The sequence below is a fragment of the Balaenoptera physalus genome (assembly GCF_965194825.1).
Source record: "Balaenoptera physalus genome assembly, chromosome: 19".
NCBI classification, from domain to species: Eukaryota; Metazoa; Chordata; class Mammalia; order Artiodactyla; family Balaenopteridae; genus Balaenoptera; species Balaenoptera physalus.
In genome coordinates this window covers 19,033,297-19,053,420 of record NC_138900.1, presented here as the reverse complement: position 1 = coordinate 19,053,420, position 20,124 = coordinate 19,033,297, and the positions used below count along the sequence as shown (strand labels likewise).

The 20,124-nt window shown below is 44.8% G+C and overlaps 3 protein-coding genes and 1 long non-coding RNA gene across 10 annotated transcripts in view; 2 read left to right on the top strand and 2 right to left on the bottom strand.

Moving 5' to 3' along the window:
- Positions 1-226, bottom strand: part of ANKRD27 (ankyrin repeat domain 27) — a 51,144-nt gene extending 50,918 nt beyond the window's left edge. For 5 of the 7 annotated variants that reach the window (XM_082438508.1, XM_082438524.1, XM_082438523.1 and 2 more), the window contains exon 1: positions 78-208. The gene's annotated coding sequence lies outside the window, so the exon portion shown is untranslated. Of the gene's footprint in view, positions 1-77 lie in introns of all 7 variants that reach the window. The other 2 variants (XM_082438510.1, XM_082438509.1) reach the window with 2 other exon arrangements.
- Positions 227-384: 158 nt separating this feature from the next.
- On the top strand, positions 385-3,097 carry RGS9BP (regulator of G protein signaling 9 binding protein). Its single transcript, XM_082438545.1, has one exon. The coding sequence runs from the start codon at positions 1,294-1,296 to the stop codon at positions 2,005-2,007; it is 714 nt and encodes a 237-aa protein (XP_082294671.1). The 5' UTR covers positions 385-1,293; the 3' UTR covers positions 2,008-3,097.
- Positions 3,098-8,800: 5,703 nt separating this feature from the next.
- LOC309649055 lies at positions 8,801-11,280 on the bottom strand. Its single transcript, XR_014256933.1, has 3 exons — positions 11,172-11,280; positions 10,074-10,221; positions 8,801-9,177 (listed from the first exon to the last, which is right to left on the bottom strand). It is a non-coding gene; the product is annotated as an uncharacterized lncRNA (long non-coding RNA).
- Positions 11,281-11,360: 80 nt separating this feature from the next.
- On the top strand, positions 11,361-18,313 carry NUDT19 (nudix hydrolase 19). Its single transcript, XM_082438544.1, has 3 exons — positions 11,361-12,223; positions 16,147-16,354; positions 17,243-18,313. The coding sequence occupies exons 1-3, from the start codon at positions 11,510-11,512 to the stop codon at positions 17,446-17,448; spliced, it is 1,128 nt and encodes a 375-aa protein (XP_082294670.1). The 5' UTR covers positions 11,361-11,509; the 3' UTR covers positions 17,449-18,313.
- The last annotated feature ends 1,811 nt before the right edge of the window (positions 18,314-20,124 follow it).

Here is a 20,124-nt window from a genome sequence, read left to right as displayed (position 1 = left end):
CCCGGCCTCTGGGCCCCGAGGCGCAGCAGTCCCGAGGGAAGGAGGGCGCGGGAGGAGACAGAAGGGAGGACACTTACTTAAAAGGCTACATAGTTGCACTCCCCGCTCCTCCCAGAGCTGCGCCGACCCCTCCCGGCCCCTCGGTTCAGACCTCAGGCCCACCACCCCAACGCGGCGGATCTGCTCCACCGCCCACCCCCGTTGGGCGGAGCCGCGCCTCAAGATCTCTGGTCAGCCCAATGAGAGGTCGTCTTTATTCAGAGTGACGCGTGCGCAGAGCAATCATTGAGTCCGCCCAGCCGGGGGTGGGGCTCAGGCGGCACACAGCACTTCCTACTCAGGCTGTACCGGCCCAGAGCCACCGACTGCGCGTGCCCGGAACGGGAGTGGGCGGGGCCGAGAGCAGATCTGATCCAAGGGGTGGGGTCCAAGCTCTGTTGCTGGAAAGCGGGCTGGACTAGGAAGGGGAGATTCTGGGAGCCGTCCCGCCCCGCAGATCGCCCTTTACTGCTCGTTTTGGGAGACGGAGGTGCCCAGTCCTACGAGGCATACCACTCCATCGCTGGCAGGGTCTCAGAGCTGGCGGTGGCCATCCGCGCCCGACTGAGTCAGGGTACCTGGGTTCTAGCCCCTTCACTTGCATGGACGTGGCGTGATCTTAGCCGCCTTTTTTTTAATCGAGCCTCAGTTTCCCCTTCCGTAAAATAGAGGAGGATTGGATCTGACGAGCGCTAATATTCCAGACAGTAATGGGGTGCGGAGGGGGTGATGGGGATCTACACGTGACCTCCCGCGTGGGGCCCCGCCTATCCCTGGTCCAGGGGATGGAAGCGCCCAGCGAGGACGGGAGGGGGTAGGCGGATCCTAAGAAATCCGACCCGGCCGCCCTTGGCAGCAGCTAAGGCGGAGGGCGCGGCTCCGCGGCCGGCTAGCCCTGGCGACTGCACCGGAGGAGGATGACGACCGCAACCCGGGCTTCGCAGGTGGCTACCGTGGAGGCGAGGGTTGCGCAGAGATTCGGCGTGTGACTAGGAGCGCACCTGGGGAGGATGGACGAGGGGATGGGAAACAGCTAACGGGGCTCTCTCTCCGCGCCGAGTCCGCGGAAGCGCACGTCGTAGATCCTGAGCGGCTCCGTCGACAGCAGCGGCAGCGCCTAGTTCGTCTCAGGCCATGAGGAGTGCTCGGGCCGCCTGGCCAGGGGACGCCGTCGGGGCTGGGTGTGTCCTGCTGCGCTGAGGGCGTGAGGCTGAGAGGGGTGCAGGCGGCCGGGCTGCGCCGGAGAGCAGCGCCATGACGAAGGAGGAGTGCAAGGCACTACTGGACGCGCTCAATAAGGCGACTGCATGCTACCACCACCTGGTGCTGACCATCGGCGGCTCCGCGGACTCGCAGAACCTGCGAGAGGAGCTGCAGAAGACGCGCCAGAAGGCGCAAGAGTTGGCGGTGGCCATCCGCGCCCGACTGACAGCTCCGCTGCGCGACCGGGGCCTGGGCGCCGAGGAACGCGCCGAGTTCGAGCGCCTCTGGGTGGCCTTCTCCGGCTGCCTGGACCTGCTGGAAGCGGACATGCGGCGTGCGCTGACCTTGAGCACCGAGTTTCCGCTGCATGCGCCGCGGCGGCCGCTCGTGCGTACCGGGGTGGAAGGCGGCGCCGCGAGCGTAGCGGCGCGCGCCCTGAGCGCCCGCAGCCTGCGGCACGAGGCGGAGCGCGGCTTCGACGTGGAAGACCTTCACCAGCTGGAGCGGGAGATCCTTCAGGTGGGCGAGATGATCCAGGATATGGAGATGAAGGTCAACGTGCCCCGCTGGACGGTGCAGGCCCGGCAGGCGGCAGGCGCCGAGCTCCTGGCCAGCGCCAGCGCCGGCGTCTCCTCGTTGCGCGGTGTGGCCGTAGAACAGCGCACGGGGCCCTGCGACCTGAGCAAGGCCCTGGCCGCCACCATCTTCAGCGCCGTGCTGCTGGCGGCTGTGGCCTTGGCCGTGTGTGTGGCGAAGCTGAGCTGACCCTTACGCGAACGACCTCCGCCGCCACTACTCGCTACCCGGGGACACCCCTCGGAGAACATCTGCAACCGCCAGGACTAGGGATGGGAGTGGGATCTGGCATGTTTAAGGGGAGCGGTTCTAAAACCCTGCGTGTGTACGTGTATGTTTATACGCGCGTTTCAAGCACACATCTGCCTGGGCAGAACATGGCTTCCTCTTGATGGCCCGGGAGGAGTTAATTTTGCGCGGGCCACCGGGTCATTACCGCTAATGTATGCAGGAGCTTTATACTCTATTAATAGAAAACCTTTCGTAGTGACCCGAGATTCCTCCGAGTTAATAGGTTACCGCCTGTGCTGCGGGGGCGTGTTTACACTGAGTCTGAGCTTGGTGTCCCCACCCCTGCCGGTGAGTCCCATTCTCCAGGTGGGGCAGTTTGGAAAGAGGGTGAGGTGAAATGGAGTGTGTTTTGGCCTGTGTGTGTGTGTTGGTTTTGTTTCCTAGACAAGAAAACAAATTGCAATAAGAGGTAAGCAGTTTTTATTACCTTAATCCTTTGGGGCCTAAGCTTAGGAGAGTGTGCAAATAGAAGTTCACGCAACGTGCTTTCTTTTAGCACACGATTACACACTTCTGCACACCCTTGCCTATTGAAAAGGGCTCTGCCCAGTCAGCCTGGAAGGGGTGCAAGCTTTAGGAAGGGCCACCGGCTATCTAAACAGGCACTTTCTCCTTGGTTGGGGCTTATTTTTGTTCCAGAACTAGACTAGAGTTTTTTATCCTCCTTTGGGGGAGGGCTGGGGAATCCTCTTTGGAGCCCTTAATCCTGTCTATCCCTTGGAATTTGCTTGCTGGCCAGTAGGAGAGCTGGCTTTGGAGGGAGCTGCACAGCTCCCTGACCTGGACACTGACCCCTGAGAGGGTCAAGTGGCATCACTGGGCACAGAGGTCTTGAGCCAATTAGCCCTGAGACTGGGTTAGAACCTAACAGCTTTAACTTCAAAGTTAAGGAGATTAAAAAAAAAAAAATCATTTGTTAGAAAAATCCTGTAGCCACATTGTGTACTGTCAAAGCTGTTTTTTTTAATAAAGGACATTTGGCCACAAATTCATACGGGTGCCAATGAGTCATACACAGTGTCTTTACTTATATACGTAGATTGCTAAACATACATCTCCAACTATTTTTAAAATCTGTCTTCTTAAGGCAGGAGATCATAGCATAAACTACTGGAACCACAGATGTAGATGACAGAAGTTAGGTGGCCCTAGCCTCTTTGTGGCAGTAAATAAGGAAATGTGGAAAACACCTTAGGTCCCAGGCTGGAATTTGCCTGAGCACTGCCACCAGCTCCCACCTGTGGATCAGAGCGAGCCTTGTTGGGGAAGTAAGGCTGAGAAAACAGATGCGTTTAACTCTGAAGGTAGTTTGGAATAAAACCCAGAGGTTGGTTTGGCTGAAAAGTGACATGGATTTTTTTTTTTTCTCTCTCTTTTTCACCCCAGAAGTGAGAAAGGGGACTAGGAGGAGGGAATTGGCAATTTTTCACAAGGGCAGTTTGGAAGGTCAAGGGTCAGAAGCAAATAGCAGCAGTAGTGCTGTCTGGGCACCCAGTCTGACGGGCCACCCTCCCAGCCTTGATCACCCACTCTCACTCCCACTCCTCCCGAGCACACAGATTCCAGTACTGTAGATAGTGAAAGCAGAGGATCTGTGTGTGTGTTTCTGTGATAATGGTTTTAAAAGAGCCACGAAGTCTTAAGCCGATTAAGAGTTCTATCACAATAACTAATAAAAGCAACTCCTTCTGATTCATCTAGTCTGGGTGACTGAATTGGGTCATGTCAAATTCTTTTTACACCTGCCTTCCCAGGGTACCTTCAGAAATGACATAGAAAGTTTTCTAACTCCCCTCTTCCTCATCCCACATACAACACAACACAGAATCTCTGTCACCTTCCCCAAAGTCTCATTTCTTTCAGGCAAGAAGAGGCTGGGGGGACTTCCCTGGTGGCTCAGTGGATAAGAATCCACCTGCCATTGCAGGGGACACGGGTTCGATCCCTGGTCCAGGAAGAGCCCATGTGCTGTGGAGCAACTAAGCCCGTGCACCACAACTAGTGAGCCTCTGCTCTAGACCACAACTACTGAGCCCGAGTGCTGCAACTACTGAAGCCCTTGCACCTAGAGCCCATGCTCCGCAACAAGAGTGGCCACCACAATGAGAAGCCCGCGCACCACAACGAAGACCCAATGCAGCCAAAAATAAATAAAATTAAATCTTTAAAAAAAAAAAAAAAAGAGGAGGCTGGGGCATATTGTGACCCAGTGTTGGAAAATATCCCTAAATATATTCTACTGTCTCTAAAACTGTGATTCTTTGTCCTTATCAACGAGTTTTTGTTCATGATTCATCAGAATCTATTAAAGAAACAACCCATCAGAAGTTGTGTAATCCATTGCTTCTCTGCCTTTTGGCTAAGATCAAGTGTGGAAGTTGTGTAATCCATAGAGATCAATTGGGACAAGCAAATTTTTTTGTTTTCACTCCACCCACTTGGCAGATCCTTGACTATTTACTTACATGTGCAATCAGATGTGTACCTGATTCTGAGACTCCTCTGCTTACTGAAATTAGTGATAAAGTATTGCACACACACCAAAAAAGCTGAATTACAATAAACATATTTATCCTGTGGACATGTTAACCTAAACAACTCTTTGAAAATGTTAAGCATTTGTAATATTTGGCATTATTTGGAGTTATAACATTGCCTAACAGGACTTTTGCTGTATGATGTAAGCAAAATCACTTTCTGCTTGAGCAATATGCTGCTCAATAGCAGCAAGATCTCCCTGCTCTCATTTCTATGTATAATTCAAGAGGTTGCTTTCTGGTAGAAGCCTGATTCAATTTAGATGTTGGATATCAAAGTCATTAATTTTCTAAAAATATTTGTTATGATCTTATACCATGATACAAGTGATTAAAAAAATTACAAATATTTAATATAGGGTATATATGATAATGGTCAGTGTTAGAGTCTACTTTCCTAAATTAAAGGTACAAGTCAAAGGATAGATCTTTACCTCAAAAGTTAAGTGCTATTATAAATCTCTTGTAAAGTTAATACCTGTAAGAGAAAACATGCCTGGCTTCTCTTTTGGGAAAAATAGCACAGCTTTATCTGATACTGAGAAGACAAGAACTTGGAACGCCAAGGCACTTATCACGGGAACTTTCAACTATTCCTATTAGAAAAAAACAGAAAACATGATAATGTTTGTAGAAGAAAAACATGCCTGGCAAATTCTTTTTTCTGTTCTCTAAGAATGTATGCTTTTAAATGCCACAAGGGAAAATATTTTTGGTAAGTCAAATTAGAGCATAAGCTTCACGATTTACCTAAGGGTTACAGTAAGCTACATAAGAGATGTGTGCTGTCCAATGACTAAAAAGCAGTCTGGGTTGAAGAGAGTTCTAGTTTGCATGAGGACCCTGATCACGCTGCATTTTCCTTTTCAATGTGCACATTGATACATTTTTAGCTACACAGTTACTTCTCAGAATGCAGTTCTCTGTTCTGTAATGAATGTTTGTGAAGGGTACAAGCCCCAAAGTGTGAGCCTGTAAGGCAGGCTAAGAAAGAAAAGTGCTGTAGGACTGGCCTCTGCCTTCCTTTGGGGAATGCCTCCTCCTGCAACGTGGGACCAGCTGTGACAGGCAGGGCTCTGCCTTTCTCTCCGAGTACCTCAGACAAGTCACTGACCTCCCTGTGCCTCACTTCCCTCATCTGTGAAATGGGCGGGGGATGGGGGTGGGGGCTGACTGATTAACTCAAAGCTCCCTTCCAGGGCTTAAAACATTTAACAGAATGCAGTTCAACAAAAAAGGGTTGTTTTGTTTGTCTGGGGTTTTGGTGGGGACGGGGTTGTCATTGTTGGTTTTGGTGTGTATGGAAACGGAATCTTAGTTTGTCTAAAATTGGTCTGTTGGTAAAATTCCATATGAATTTTAAAAATCAGAATGAACTAAGCTTACTGTGATTTTAGTTCACATCAGAATTAGTGTCTGGACTTAAAAGCAAATTTGTATAAATGCTACTTATTTATAGTGTTTAAATTAGATTAGGAATTTAAATTCAGACTCTAAGTCTGAGTCCAAGAAAGCCTAGTAATTATTAAACAGTTTGTTTTACCCAGCAATCTAAACTGATTCTGGTAAATTACAGATGTGAAATCCCATCATTTGTCATGGAGTCTAAGAGAATCCTATTCTGTAACTGACCTGGTGCCCTCAGAAGTATAATTGCATTGGCTGCCTGATGTTGGGAAACTAGCACAGCATGGGCTGTTTTGTATATGGCAACAGATCTTAGTTGGAATTAAATGCTCCGTGTCTACTGTTTGAATGACACGTCTAACTAAATGGCTATTAATAATTAAAAATTAAAGATAACGTGCAGCATTTATAACTTAGTTGAAAAAGGCACTCCCAAATGATTCAGCTATCAACTCTTATGATTTTTTAAGATATTCTTAATCTTCTTCATGCACATTTATTTTTTATTTATTTATTTATTTTGGCTGCGTTTGGTCTTTGTTGCTGCGCGCGGGCTTTCTCTAGTTGCAGCGGGCGCGGGCTACTCTTTGCGGAGCACGGGCTTCTCATTGCGGTGGCTTCTCTTGTTGCGGAGCACGAGCTCTAGGCGCGCGGGCTTCAGTAGTTGCGGCACGTGGGCTCAGTAGTTGTGGCTCGCGGGCTCTAGAGCACAGGCTCAGTAGTTGTGACGCACGGGGCTTAGTTGCTCCGCGGCATGTGGGATCTTCCCGGACCAGGGCTCGAATCCGTGTCCCCTGCATTGGTAGGTGGATTCTTAACCACTGCGCCACCAGGGAAGTCCTTCATGCACATTTAAATTGAAGTGAATATCCTGATCAACATATTTACCCTTCACATATTTCGTTACATAAAGAGATGTTCAGAAAGACTCCAGGATTATAAATCTCCAAGTGCTTTTCTACAATACAATTATACTCATCTTTTAATGCAGGATGGAATCCAGGAAGAATAGTAGGTCTCCACATAAACGATCTTTGGCTGTGGTCAATGTAGATCAAAGTCATGTTCAAATACTGTTTCTTTGGCTCTTAGGAACTGACCGAAGGTGCAGGAACTGACCACATGCTGCAGCCCTCTGTCCATGAGCACAAGATGGATTTCTGGAAAAGCATTCCTCTCTTTCATTTACTTATTTTCATCTCATTACACAGAGGATTGCGGGTGTTTTCATTGCAGTACTGTGAGATCTTGGGCATCCTGCTTCTTTGGTGTTTCAGTTTAGAATGTCATAACCTTAAGGCTTATATGACAAACGTAAATAAGCCAAATGAGAACTCCTGTTGGCAAAACGATTTTCAAGAGTCCTTCTAACATGCTGTTGTCAGAAAGCAAATTTGAATGTCCTTTGTCTGTAGGTATGTGTTAGGCACATAGAGAAGATCTAAGAGGAAATATACAGAAATGAAAATGTATGTTAAGGTGGTGGAATTATGAATGGTATTTTTTCAATATATTTTTATTTAATATTGTTACATTGTTTTTACAATAAAAGTTTGAATGCTCTTATCATCTAGAAAATATTAGTTATTAAAATATAAATTTTAACAGTTAGGGTCTCATTTATAATGAGAAACAATTTCAGAACACACACCCCCTCCCCCACCCCGCCAGGCGCCACAGACAGGCAAAGCAAAACTTTTGGAATCTTACCTGCAGGGAATCAGAAGCACGTTTTGAAATGCAGCATCAAGACAGAATAGCATCGAGGTTAGGAGCACTGACTATGGAATAGGGTACCCCTGAGTTCAGATCCATTCTTATTGAAGATTTTCATTAATCTCCCTGACCTCAATTTCCTTATCCTTACAATGGGAGTAATAATAGGGTATACTTCATAGGGATATTGAGATAAGACTTTTTTCAGGCACAGGGTTCAATAAATGTTGGCTGCCTAAAATGGGACGGTTGGGCAAAAGAAGCAATATATATGAAAACATTAACTTTCTATAACTTAGGTAAAATCTGCTGGAAATCATTTTGAAGATTAAAACTAGATAAACTTGTCAATGAAAGAAGGTATGTAATAAAAAGGTCAAGGTTACAGAGGGAAATTCAGGTTGATCTAGAAGTTGGAATCTGTACATTTTTAAAGTCAAACTTATTGAGGTATAATTTAAATACAGTAACATTCACCCTTCTTAGGTGTGCAGTTTTGAGTTTTGACAAATATGTACAACTATGTATCCACCGCTGCAATCAAGATACAGAATGTTTTCATCACCACCCAAAAGTTCCCGCATGTCCTTTGTAGGCAATCCTTTCCTCTCACCCCAGGATCTGGCAACAACTGATCTGATTTCTGTCCCTACAGTGTTGCCTTCTCCAGAATGTCACCTAAGCGGAATCTATGCATTTTTGAGAAAACATATTGTGAACCTTTTCTAAACCCTTTTCAAAAAACATTTTGAGAAATCATTTTTATGTGATGATTCTTGGTGCACTGGATGTTGCTGGTCATTCATAGGTGAATTCCATTTAACTGCAGTGACATGCCTTCGTTTCTAGGCAGGTTGAACAAACTCTCCTGCTACTGTGGATTCTCCAAGCTGAAGTCATCTCTCCATGGCTAGCCCCCGCATTCTCTTCCTTTCTTTTTCCACTGAAAAACTTGATAAATAATGGATAACAGAAATGAATTTGGGCTCAGTGAAGTAGAGATTGAAATAAAAGTCCACTTGGAGCTATGGGTAAGAAACAATATGACATGTTTGGAAAGTTGTTTTTTTTTTCTTTTAGGATCATGCATGTTCTGATAAATCAAATAAGAACATTTCTTATTGTAAAGATAGCTGGGGAAGACCAGACCAGTGGAACATAAGAACCAAGACTCAAGTGTCCTTCTCTGAAGTAAGCAACTGTTGTCATAAACAAAGTGACTCAACTCTTGTGATCAAGTGGCACATGGTAACTGCTAGCCCTAGTAGGGGATGGTTGTGTGCACTTACTGTCAGGCCTGGGGTAGCTGGCACTGTGCCCCTGGCAGAACAGGGCAGGGCAGGACACTCGGAGGACACGCCAATAGGTCTGGAGACAGATTCCAACCAACACTTGCTGCACATGTGACCTTAAATAAATCACAATCAACTGCCTTTCCATATCTCTTGCCCATTTTCTACACAATTGGAGGTTTTTTCTTCTCAGTCCTTTGTGATAAGCATTAGAGATAATTTTCTCAGTTTATTATATCTTGGACTTTCTTATGGTGTCTTTTGTCATAATAAAGTTATAAATATGCATGGTGTGTCAAATTGATCAATCTTTTCCCTTATGCTTCTAGATTTTGAGTCAAAGACTATAGAGGAATTTACCTATTTTCTCCTAATGCTTCCATGGTTTTTTATCCACTGTGGTAGCCAGCCTCCAAGATGACCACCAGTGGTCCCCACCACCTGGTGTTTTCATGTAGTCCCCTCTGACACGGAATAGAGCTGACCAGAGTAACAATAGGATATTGTGGAAATGATGGAATGTGACTCCTGAGGCTGAGTCAGGAAATGCATCATGACTTCTTCCTTCCTCTCTCTTGGAATCATTAACTACCATGTCTCAAAGACATCCCAGCAGCACTATGGAGAGGCCAATATGGTGAGGAACTGAGGCCTCTGGCCAACAGCCATATGAGTGAGCCATTGTAGAAATGGGTCCCTCAGCCCCTAATCAAGCCCCAGCTGACATGCTCACCACAATCTCATGGGAAATACGGAGACAGAACAACCCAGCTAAGACGCTCTTGAAATCGTGATCCACAGAAACTGTGAGATAATAAATGTTTACTGTTTGAAGCCACCGAGTTTTCAACCTCCCAAGCTAAAACTTTAATTCTTTCTTTTCCCTTGCTCTGCATATTCAACCAATTACCACATTACCTCAAGTCTACCTCCTGAATACTCTCTAGTGAATCATTCCCTTCTTCCCACCTCACCCCCTCTTCACAGCCACTCTCCTAGTTTAGACCCTCACCATTTCTTCCCCAGCACATTCCACGGGCTTCCAGAACAGCCCCATCCAATTGCGTCATCATGCTGTTGTCAGGGTGACCTTTGAAGATATGAACTTAATCACGTCGCCACCTTTTATGGCTTCCCATGGCTTAAAGCACTGAAATCACCTGGAGAAGTTGGGGGATTGTTAAAAACACAGGCTCCAGGGTGCCATCCTAGACTCCACAATAGACTGTGAAGTGATTGTCTCAGAGCAGAGACCCATGCAGTGGGAAAGCAGATAAGGGAGGGGTCCCTAATTGTGGATTATGTAGAGACTCAAGATGCATGAAATTTGGCAGACTCCACCCCCCTCCCCCAACCTGCCAGTACATGTGTGCTCCCTTGGCCTCTTGTGTGTTTTTCTAAACATGTGGTCTTGTTTCCTGTTTCTGGGATGTGGTCAATACACAGGGATCTGCATCTTTAGAAAATGATGCCAACAAAAATCAACCTAAATACTGCTGGTGCCATCTCTGGATTCTCCCCCAGGGAATATCCCACATTAAAATGATAGTTTGAAAATGAGGCTCAACAGTAGTCTATATGCTCATCCGGACACATAACAAATGCGTGATCAACTATAATAGCAATTGTGGAGAAACTGTTGGTAACTAATAAGGAGCTATAAAAGAGAAGACTGCTTTAACAGGCTCTTTCTAAAGGTGGAGCAGAGCGAAATTTCCATCTCTAGGCTTGGATTAAAATTCTCCCATGAAAGTGGAAATTATCCAATGACCTAAGATGCTTAAGGTGTTCCCAGGTGCCCTGACAATAAAAGGTGTCCAGATCACAAGATAGGAGCTTGTCTGGGGATTCAAGGAGGACCTTTCAACTCAGACTGTGCAGTGTGAAATTTGTAATTTGGTATCTGGTTCATGCATCAGTTTCTCATTGCTGGGGTTCATGTGAGCCTGCAAAGCTCGGACACCTAGCCCTTGGACGCCCCCCATATCCACCCCCACCCCATCCCCCCCGCCAAAGGAAACAAACCCTCTTTGTTTAATCGAGAAAGTCCTAGTTCTCAGGTTTTGGTCGGGGAGGTGTCACCAGGCCTAGGTTTGCATCGCACTTTTACCTCGACAGGTCATTGTGCGATCATAAGCATTCCTGCTCTTGGTCCAAGTGTCCTGAGTGAGGGTGTTGAGGCCCTCCTAGCAAGCGGCTGTGACAGCCCTTGCCCCGCGAGAGTGACCTGGCTGGGAACAAGGGCACTCGAGGCGGAGCTTCTCCGCGCTGGCACATCCCCCTTACAGGCAGGCGCGGGTGAGGCCAAACAGCCCGGGTTCACCGATCGTCCAGCGCGCACCTTGCCGGGAGTTCACCCAGCGAGACGCCGACCTCCGTCCTCAAGCCCGGGGAAAACTCCAGCCGCACCAGAACCCTGAGCCCGGAAGCCGCGCGCCGCCACCCGCCATGAGCGGCCCCCTGCGGCCGGGCCCAAGCAGTTGGCGCCGGGCGGCCACCGTGGTGCTGGCTGCGGGCTGGACGCTCCCGGTCCCCGCCGCCCCGCCGCGGCCCCCGCCGCCCGCCGAGGGCTTCCGGCTGCTGCTGCTGCTGCGCTCCGCGCGCCAAGGCTTCTTGCCCGGGGCGCACGTCTTCCCGGGTGGGGTGCTGGACGCGGCAGACCGCTCGGCCGACTGGCTGCGCCTCTTCGCGCCGCACCACCGGCCACCCCGCTTCGGCCTGGGCCCGGCGCCGCCCCGACGCGCCACCTTCCCGGTGCTGCCCGAGGCCAGGCCCGGAGCCCCCGACGGGGACGAGGCGGCGCTGCCGGATGACGTTGCCTTCCGCATCTGCGCCATCCGCGAGGCCTTCGAGGAGGCGGGCGTGCTGCTGTTGCGGCCCAGGGGCCCCGGGCCCGCCGCGCCCGAGCCGGGTCGCGCCCTCGCGCCGCCGCCGGCCCTGGCCGATTGGCGCGCCCGCGTCCGCCGAGACCCTCAGCACTTCCTGCGCCTGTGCGCTCACCTAGACTGCACTCCCGACATCTGGGCGCTGCACGAGTGGAGCGCCTGGCTCACGCCTTTCACGCAGCGCCGTGGCCGCCGCTTCGAGACCACCTTCTTTCTGTGCTGCCTGTGCGAGCCGCCGCCGGTCTTCCCCGACTTGGTGGAGGTGGTGGACTGCCAGGTAGGGCGTCCTCCCGGCGCGGAGTGGGGACCCACGGGAGCTTGGGAATGAGGACCCCACCCCCGGCCGGCGGCCCAGGCCCACCCGGAACCTCCAGATAGGCTGGGCCCAGAGAAGCTAATTCGCTTGCTCAGGGACATACAGCCAGTACGCGACTGAGCGGGCATGGGACCCAGGTGGTCCGGCCCCCGGCCCAGCAGGCCAAAGCCATGACCTTGGTGAACTGCTTTCTACTTTCCCCGGCTTCACAGTCCCAGGGCCTCGACGATGTCTCCCCACGCGGTTTCTCCAGTGGGAGGCCAGCGGAGACGCCGGGAGCTCTGCCAGCGCTGATCAGGTGCCAGGCTCCTTCCTAAGCACTTGCCATGCATTAACTCATTTCAACCCCCAGCAGTTTAAGTGTTTCCTCATAGTTCAGTCTTTTAAAATTTATTTGAGGCTGTTTCATTTGAGACTTGTTTTATGGCCACGAATATGGTCTACCTTGGTGAATGATCCCTCTGCACCTAAAAAGAATGTGTATTCTGCTGTATTTGATGGAGTGTTTGTAGAACTGTCAGTTAGGTTAAGTTCGTTGATAGTGTCCTCAGGTCTTCCATATCATTTACCTGTTCCATCAAGTACTGAGAGAGGAATGCTGAAATCTTCAAAGACTAATTGCGGATTTGTCTTTTTCTCTTTTCAGTTCCATTTGGTTTTGCTTTGTGTGTTCTGAAGCTCCCTTGTAAGGTGCTGCATAGGACTATTCAAGCTTGATGGATTGAGCCTTTGATTGTGATGAAATATCTTTCTTTATCCCTGGCAATGTTCCTTATTCTGAAATCTGAAGTTTACCGTCTGATACTAATATAGCTGCTCAGACTTTCATTTGATTAGCAATAGCATAGTGTATCTTTTTCCATTCTTTACTTTTAATCTGTGTCTTTATATTTAAAGTATGTTTCTTGTAGGCAGCATATAGTCTTACTTTTTTATCCAATATGACAGTTGCTGCGTTTCAACTGGAGTGTTTAGATCATTTGTATTCAGTGTTATTCTCAATAAGGTTAACTTCAAATCTACCATCTTGCTGTTAGTTTTTTAATCTGTCCCGTCTATTCTTTGCACTGTTTTTCTTCTTTTCGTGACTTCTTTTGGATTAATTGAGTATTTTTAGGACTCTGTTTTATCTCCATTATTGACTTATTAACTATACTTCTTTGTGGTTGCTTTAGGGTTTGCAATATACATCTCTCATTTCACGTGTAGTATTAGAACCTTAAAATAATATACTTCCATTTCTCCCCTCCTGTCATTTATGCTTTTGTTGTCATACATTTGACTTTTATTTCTATTATAAACTCTATAATACACTCTGATTATTTTTGCTTTAAACAGTCAATCTGTTAAAGACTGTGAAAATGAGGGGGAAATGTCTTTTATGTTTACCTGCATATGTACCATTCTTAGCACTCTTCATTACTTTGTGTGGATTTAATGTACATCTGGTATCTTTCTGCCTAAAGAACTTCCTCTAATATGTCATTTATTTCAGATCTTCTAAATTTGTTTAGAATGAATGAATCTAAATTCATTCTAAACAATGAGTATTCTAAATTTTGTTTGTCTGAAAATACTTTATTTTGCTTTTGGTTTTTGAAAGATATTTTGGCTGGGTATAGAATTCTATGTAGGTTAACAGTTTGGGTTTTTTTTTCTCTCTCAGTACTTAAAAATGTTGCTTCATTATTTTCTGGTTTGCATAATCTTCTGTTGAGAAGTCTGCTTTTTTTTCCTTCCAGTTTTATTGAGATATAATTGACATACAGCACTGTGTAAGTTTAAGGTGACAGCATAATGATTTGACTTACATATCCCATGATATAATTACCACAGGAAGTTTAGTGAACATCCATCATCTCATAGAAAAGTTTGCTTTTAACTCTCTGTTCCTCTGTACATAATGTGTGTTTGTGTTTTTGGTGTGTGTGGCTACTTTAAATATTTCCTCTTAATTATTGGTGTTCAGTAATTTGACTATGATGTGCGTGGTTTTCTTTTTGTTTTATTATTTAATTATTTGTTTCTTCAAATATTTTTCACCTCCCTCTGTTTTCTGGGACTCCATGTATGTTGGACTACTTGATAATGTTCCACAGGTCCCTGATGCCTTGTTCATTTTTTTTCCATCTTTTTTCCTCTCTGCTTTATTTTGAATAGATTTATTGCTATGTTTTCAAATTTTCTCCCTTTTCTTTCTTATTTTTTTAAATAAATGTATTTATTTTATTTATTTATTTTTGTCTGTGTTGGGTCTTTGTTGCTGCGCGCAGGCTTTCTCTAGTTGTGGCGAGCGGGGGCTACTCTTCGTTGCGGTGCGCGGGCTTCTCATTGCAGTGGTTCTCAACATGGGATGATTTACCCATCCCACCCTCAGGTGCATTTGGCAATGTCAGGAGACATTCTTGGTTGTCACAACTCAGGGACTTCTACAGGCTTCTACTGGATAGAGCCCAAGGATGCTGCTGAATATCCTTCCACAAAGAATTATCTGGCTTAAAGTGTCAGTACTGCCTAAGTTCAGAAACTGAGGGGCAACAGTGGGATTTAGAGCCAGCACCACCCCCCCCCCACACCACCCTGTGAGTTTGAAGCCCAGGTTTTTTAGTTAGAGGAGCTTCCTTCATTTTCTCATCTGTAAAATGAGAGTATGCAGAGTTATCCTAAGGATTGGAAATATTTTATGTAAAGTATTTTTGCTCAAAATACTTTTACTAGTAACTAGTAAAACTAGTGTTTTACTAGTGACAAGTAACCAATAAACAATAAGTTATTTAAGTTATTTTAGCCTATGGTCTAGACCAGCCTGAACAGGTTGAATTAAGTGAGTTAATGCCTATTGTTTAACCCTTTATCTTCATTGTTACCACTGAACTCACATGGATACCTTAGAGATTGGGTGGTCCTTTGAGGCCAGAGCTTTGTTTTTCAAAATGTAGCCTTGGCCAACTTTAGAAGAATCTAGGGTGCTTATTAAACATAGATTGCTGGGCCCCATAGATTGAAGATTTAACAAGTTTCTCAGGTTTCTCATACAAGCTTGTAAACTTTGGGCCTGTAGTTATTCAAGGCAGTCAATCTCAACTCCCCGGTTTTGGGTGTGAGAATCAGTTTCCCCAGTGTAAGGAGATATTTAGTAAGCCAATTAAAGAAAGACCTGTTGGGGTTATTTCATATTAATTGAATCAGCTCTTTTTATCTAAATGCTTATGGAAGGAAGGCTTGGGAAAGTGGGCAGGTCACAGCAGTGAGGCCACTTAAGTGAAATGGGTAAGTGCTATCTGGTTGATACCGTGCAGTTATTACACTCCTGGGATGATAGACTGAGTCATGTCTCTTGACCTTCCTGAAAGCTTCTCTTGCTCCGGCCTCTTTACCTTCATTGTAACACATGGCACATATCACGCTACATTTTGTTTGCTGAAGGCCCTATTAGGGCCTGAGAGATCTTTGTCTCACCCACCACCACATCCTCAGTGCCTAGCCAAGGCGTCCATTTATGGGAGGAATGAATGGGCACTAAATTCTCAATCTGCTGTCATGAGTTTATACTTCAGGGTCTTCCTTTAGGAGTGACCAGAACCACCTTGCCTTCCTAGCATCTCCTGCCTTTTATGCTGAACAATGCTCCCAGGTCAACCCTTTGTGATCTATCCTGGTTTATTTACTAGTTCTCAGGATCAATGTCCCAATAATCAACCTCTGAAGGGGATCAACCCAGCTTTCTTCACCAAATCTTTTCATGTTGTCTCAGAGGAATCTAGCAAGACACATTAATGAATTAATATTACATTTTCAATTAGCTCTTAGGTACTGATCTAAGGATCTCGAGTTGTGTTGTCTATAGAATAAACTTCAGGAAGCCTTACCTTTGTCTTCCGCAGTGGTCATCTCCGTCAGAGGCAACTGAAAGCTTCATATCAAAGGAAATTTGGCTTGCACCTCCACAGTTCTATGAAATAAGAAGACTAGAACACTTTGCCTCTCTCTCTGACTTGCACAAATTTTGTTTGGATCGTGAATTAGAAGGGGTGGAAAGATGGCTGCCGATCACATTATTAACTGCTGATGGAATGATCCAGCTTTTACCAGGTAAATCAGTGAGTTATCAATGTTTTCGTTAGTAATCACATTTAATGCTCTGGGCTGTATGGCAGTATTGTCTCACACAGAGACATGAATTAGTCTCTGTTTTACATACTACAGAGGTACTAATTAAATAAGATCAAGGTCTGTAAGATATTCATAGTATTTATTATAACCAGAAATTCTGGATACATTACTTTATATACAGTTATATAAATATATTTCCTAGACACTGACAAAGTTCTTTCTCATATATTAGCTCACTTTTTTACATTTTAATTTTAAATTATGCAAACTTGTAAACTGTACTTATTTGATTGAAAGAGAGTTTGTTGGCGGTCAATTGTTGTTGGGCGAGTACAGGATAGAGGTTTTGTAGCCACTTAACAGTGGAGTTTTGTGACCTGTCTCACTTACGGCTGCTTATCTCACTTCTCAGAATTGTGAAAGTATTTGTTATTCATCCTACAGCGGGACAGCTTAGCAGTTTTGATGTGTAAATAATAATTTCTGTAATTTAACCTTAAAGTGATTAGAGCAGCCCACATTGAAACACCAAAAATATATGGATATCAAGGCCAACATTAACATTGAATGGGATAAAGAGAGTCATGAATTAGTATAAAAAATTATAGTTCAGGATGAAAAAATACTAGTCATAAATATTTATGTACCCAAAGAAAATTCTTGGCTGGAAAATGGAGAACTGGGGAGTGTAGGGGGGTATTAAAAACACAAGAAATAAATTGAGATAAGCACAAAAAATTAGGAATTTTTAACAACTATCTCAGTTCCAAACACCTGAAATAGATAAAAATAAACACTGATTTATATATCACAAATATATTGGAATGTTTTATAAAATAACACTAAAATTAAAATATTATTTTTCAGGAGATGAGATGTACTTAGAAGATTCAAACTTTTTAGAAAATCTTATGTCCACTGAAAAAAAGAATGAAGAAATCATGAAAGAAGGCAAGAAATTTCACCGAGTAGTGATGTACAATCGCCATGATTATAACATCCACGTGACAGTTCAGTCAAAGTATAAACATGTTTACCCTAAGAACTATGTAGTGAGTAAGAGCCGTCTGTAGAGAATGGCTTCTTTGTAAGCTGGCCTCCTTGAAGTTGTCCTGATGAAAAATGAGGGTTGACTAGACGTGCCTGGAACTTAAGGAACTTTGTGCCTGTAAGTTCTAATACTGTCTTTCATATTTCAAGTGTATTACGGAGCTCTCATTTTATTCTTTAAACCTTACAGTATCACACAAGTATAAAGTATTAATGATCTTGTTACCAAAACGAGAAAAAAATTTTCACGAGGGTTTCCACTTCTGTATTGTTTTGTTATCAAAAGTTTAAATAAGATGTTCTACTGTATTGTCTTTTAACTGTATTAGCACTCTGCCTTATGTGCTGGGAGATTGATCCATGAATTCCTTAGACTTTCTGTTGGAATTAATTTAAGGGTGTATGATGAGATACATGGTGAACAGTAGACTGAGATGACCTTCAAGTGACAGTGTCATTATTTTCTTATGACTTTAGCTTGATGATTAAGAAATAATTCTGTTTAAAACTAAATGGCATGAGTTATTAGGTTTACCAAATTGGAAATTAGTTCAGTGACTGTTGTAAAGAAATATGAAGCCATAACAAAAGCCATAATTATTTTTACCTTGGAGGGCTAGTTAACAGAATACAAAGAGGTTAGAGGGATGTAGAACTATTCATCATTTAATGGTGCTTACTAATGGTGTTTGTTTTCAGTGTTTTTAATATGGGTAATTTTTTCACCTCCTCTTAAGAGGAATAATGTTTATTGATTAAAGATGGGAAATGGTTTAGACGCCAGTTCATTTTAGATCTCTGACTATATTATGCATTGTACATTGAATTTCATTTTTCATGAAATGTTCTGGTTTTCCTACCTATAAAATAGAGCTATTGATAATTAAAGTTTATGTGTATTATTTAATCCTGATTAGAGGAATACATCTAGATCAGTGGTTCTCAATCCGGGCACTTTTGCCCTTCAGGGGCATTTCGCAGTGTCTGGATAAATTTGGGTTGTCACAACTGAGAGTGCGATGCTTCTACCATCTAGTGGCGAGAAGCCAGGGTTACAGTTTAATATCCTGCAATGCACAGGACAGCCACCCACAGTGAAGAATTATCTGGCCAAGTTTGAGAACTCTGATCTAGAGGAAAATCTATTGTCTTTGGTAAATGGTTCCAACATGAAAATTTTGAGAGCCACAGATAGAATTAGCATTCAATCTGGCTTCTGAATCTATAGACGTTCTCCTTACTCACTTTTGGCCTTGGGCATACTATTCTTTCATTCTCACAGAAAACAGAATGTTATGATTGGAAGAACACCATGATTTTGCTGATGAGAAAACTGAGAAACAGATTCACACAGTTAGTTAGTGCCATGGCCAAGAGTAGAACCTGATTCTTTTTCTAGCAAGTGGCATCTGTTGCCTGTCACTAAAAGCAGAGGTCTGAATATGTCTGCCCATCGCATCTTGGTATTACAGTCGCCAAGGAAACCACAACACGGCCAAGCATTGGATGAAACAATGCTTTCCTCACATAAAGAGGCAGAGCAAGATCAGCTTTTGAATGACCTCCGTAAGAATCCAAAACTGGGCTGGCATCAGGCTAATATGTTCTTGTCCTCACAGTTCTTTGTTAATATAAAACAAGAGTGCCCTATAACATGGGAAATATAATAAGGACTTGAATGTAAGGGGACTTCTTCTCTCCTGGGGGATGATTTGTGGGGGGAGCCCTCATATATGGGCATATGTAGGTCACATTCTTTAAAAAGGAAATTGCTTGCCTTCCACTTTCTCTTTTCTCTTCTCACTGGCTGGAAATGGTGGCAACTGGAGCAGCTACCTTGGACCCAGAGACAGAAGACAGATGTTAAAGCATAACTGCCTGCCACTTGGATTGCTCACCTCTTGCTTGTTACGTGAAAATGAAAGTACACTTATATTTTATATAAACCACTATATTTTATCATCTCTTTGTTAAAACAGTTTAGCTTGTTCCCTAATCTATACTTTTCCCTCCTAAGCAGGTTCCCTCAGCATAGCCTTCCCTGTATCAGAAGGGAAGTTAAGTTACCAGTTACTGAAGGTAAAAATCTGAGTCGTTCATGATTCCTCCCTTTCCTTCATTCCTATATCCAGGTGACTAGTAAGTCCTATTGATCTATTAAACACAATTATCTTGAAACTCCCGTCTGCCCACCTCTGCACTGCTATCGCCTTAGTCTAAACCATAGTTGTTTCTTAGCCAACTGTAACAGCTTCAGAGCCAGTCTCTTCATTTTCATTCGTCCCCCTCACAATGCATTCCTCCTGAAAAAGTGAACTTGACATTGAAACTTAAGTCATGTCCTGTCAGTGCCCTCATTAAAGCCCTTCCATGGCTTTTCCTGACACTTAAACACTAAATTTGTGGTCTACAAGGTGCCACCTTTCTCTCTGATGTCATCATACACCCCTCTCCCTCTATAATCCCATCAGAAGGGTCTTCTTTCTCTTCCTTGACTGCTCAAAGTTCTTTCCCACCTCAGAACCTTTGCACATTCTGTTGCCTTGAGACAAACCTGGATCTCTGAACTGTTTTTGTTCTTGGGTCTCCTTGTTACTGTAGCTTCAGAAAAACAGACATTAAGAACAGAGGTTGGGCATCTAATATGTGGATTATTGGCATGTCTAAATGAAAATTCCAGAACGAATAAATAGAAGAAA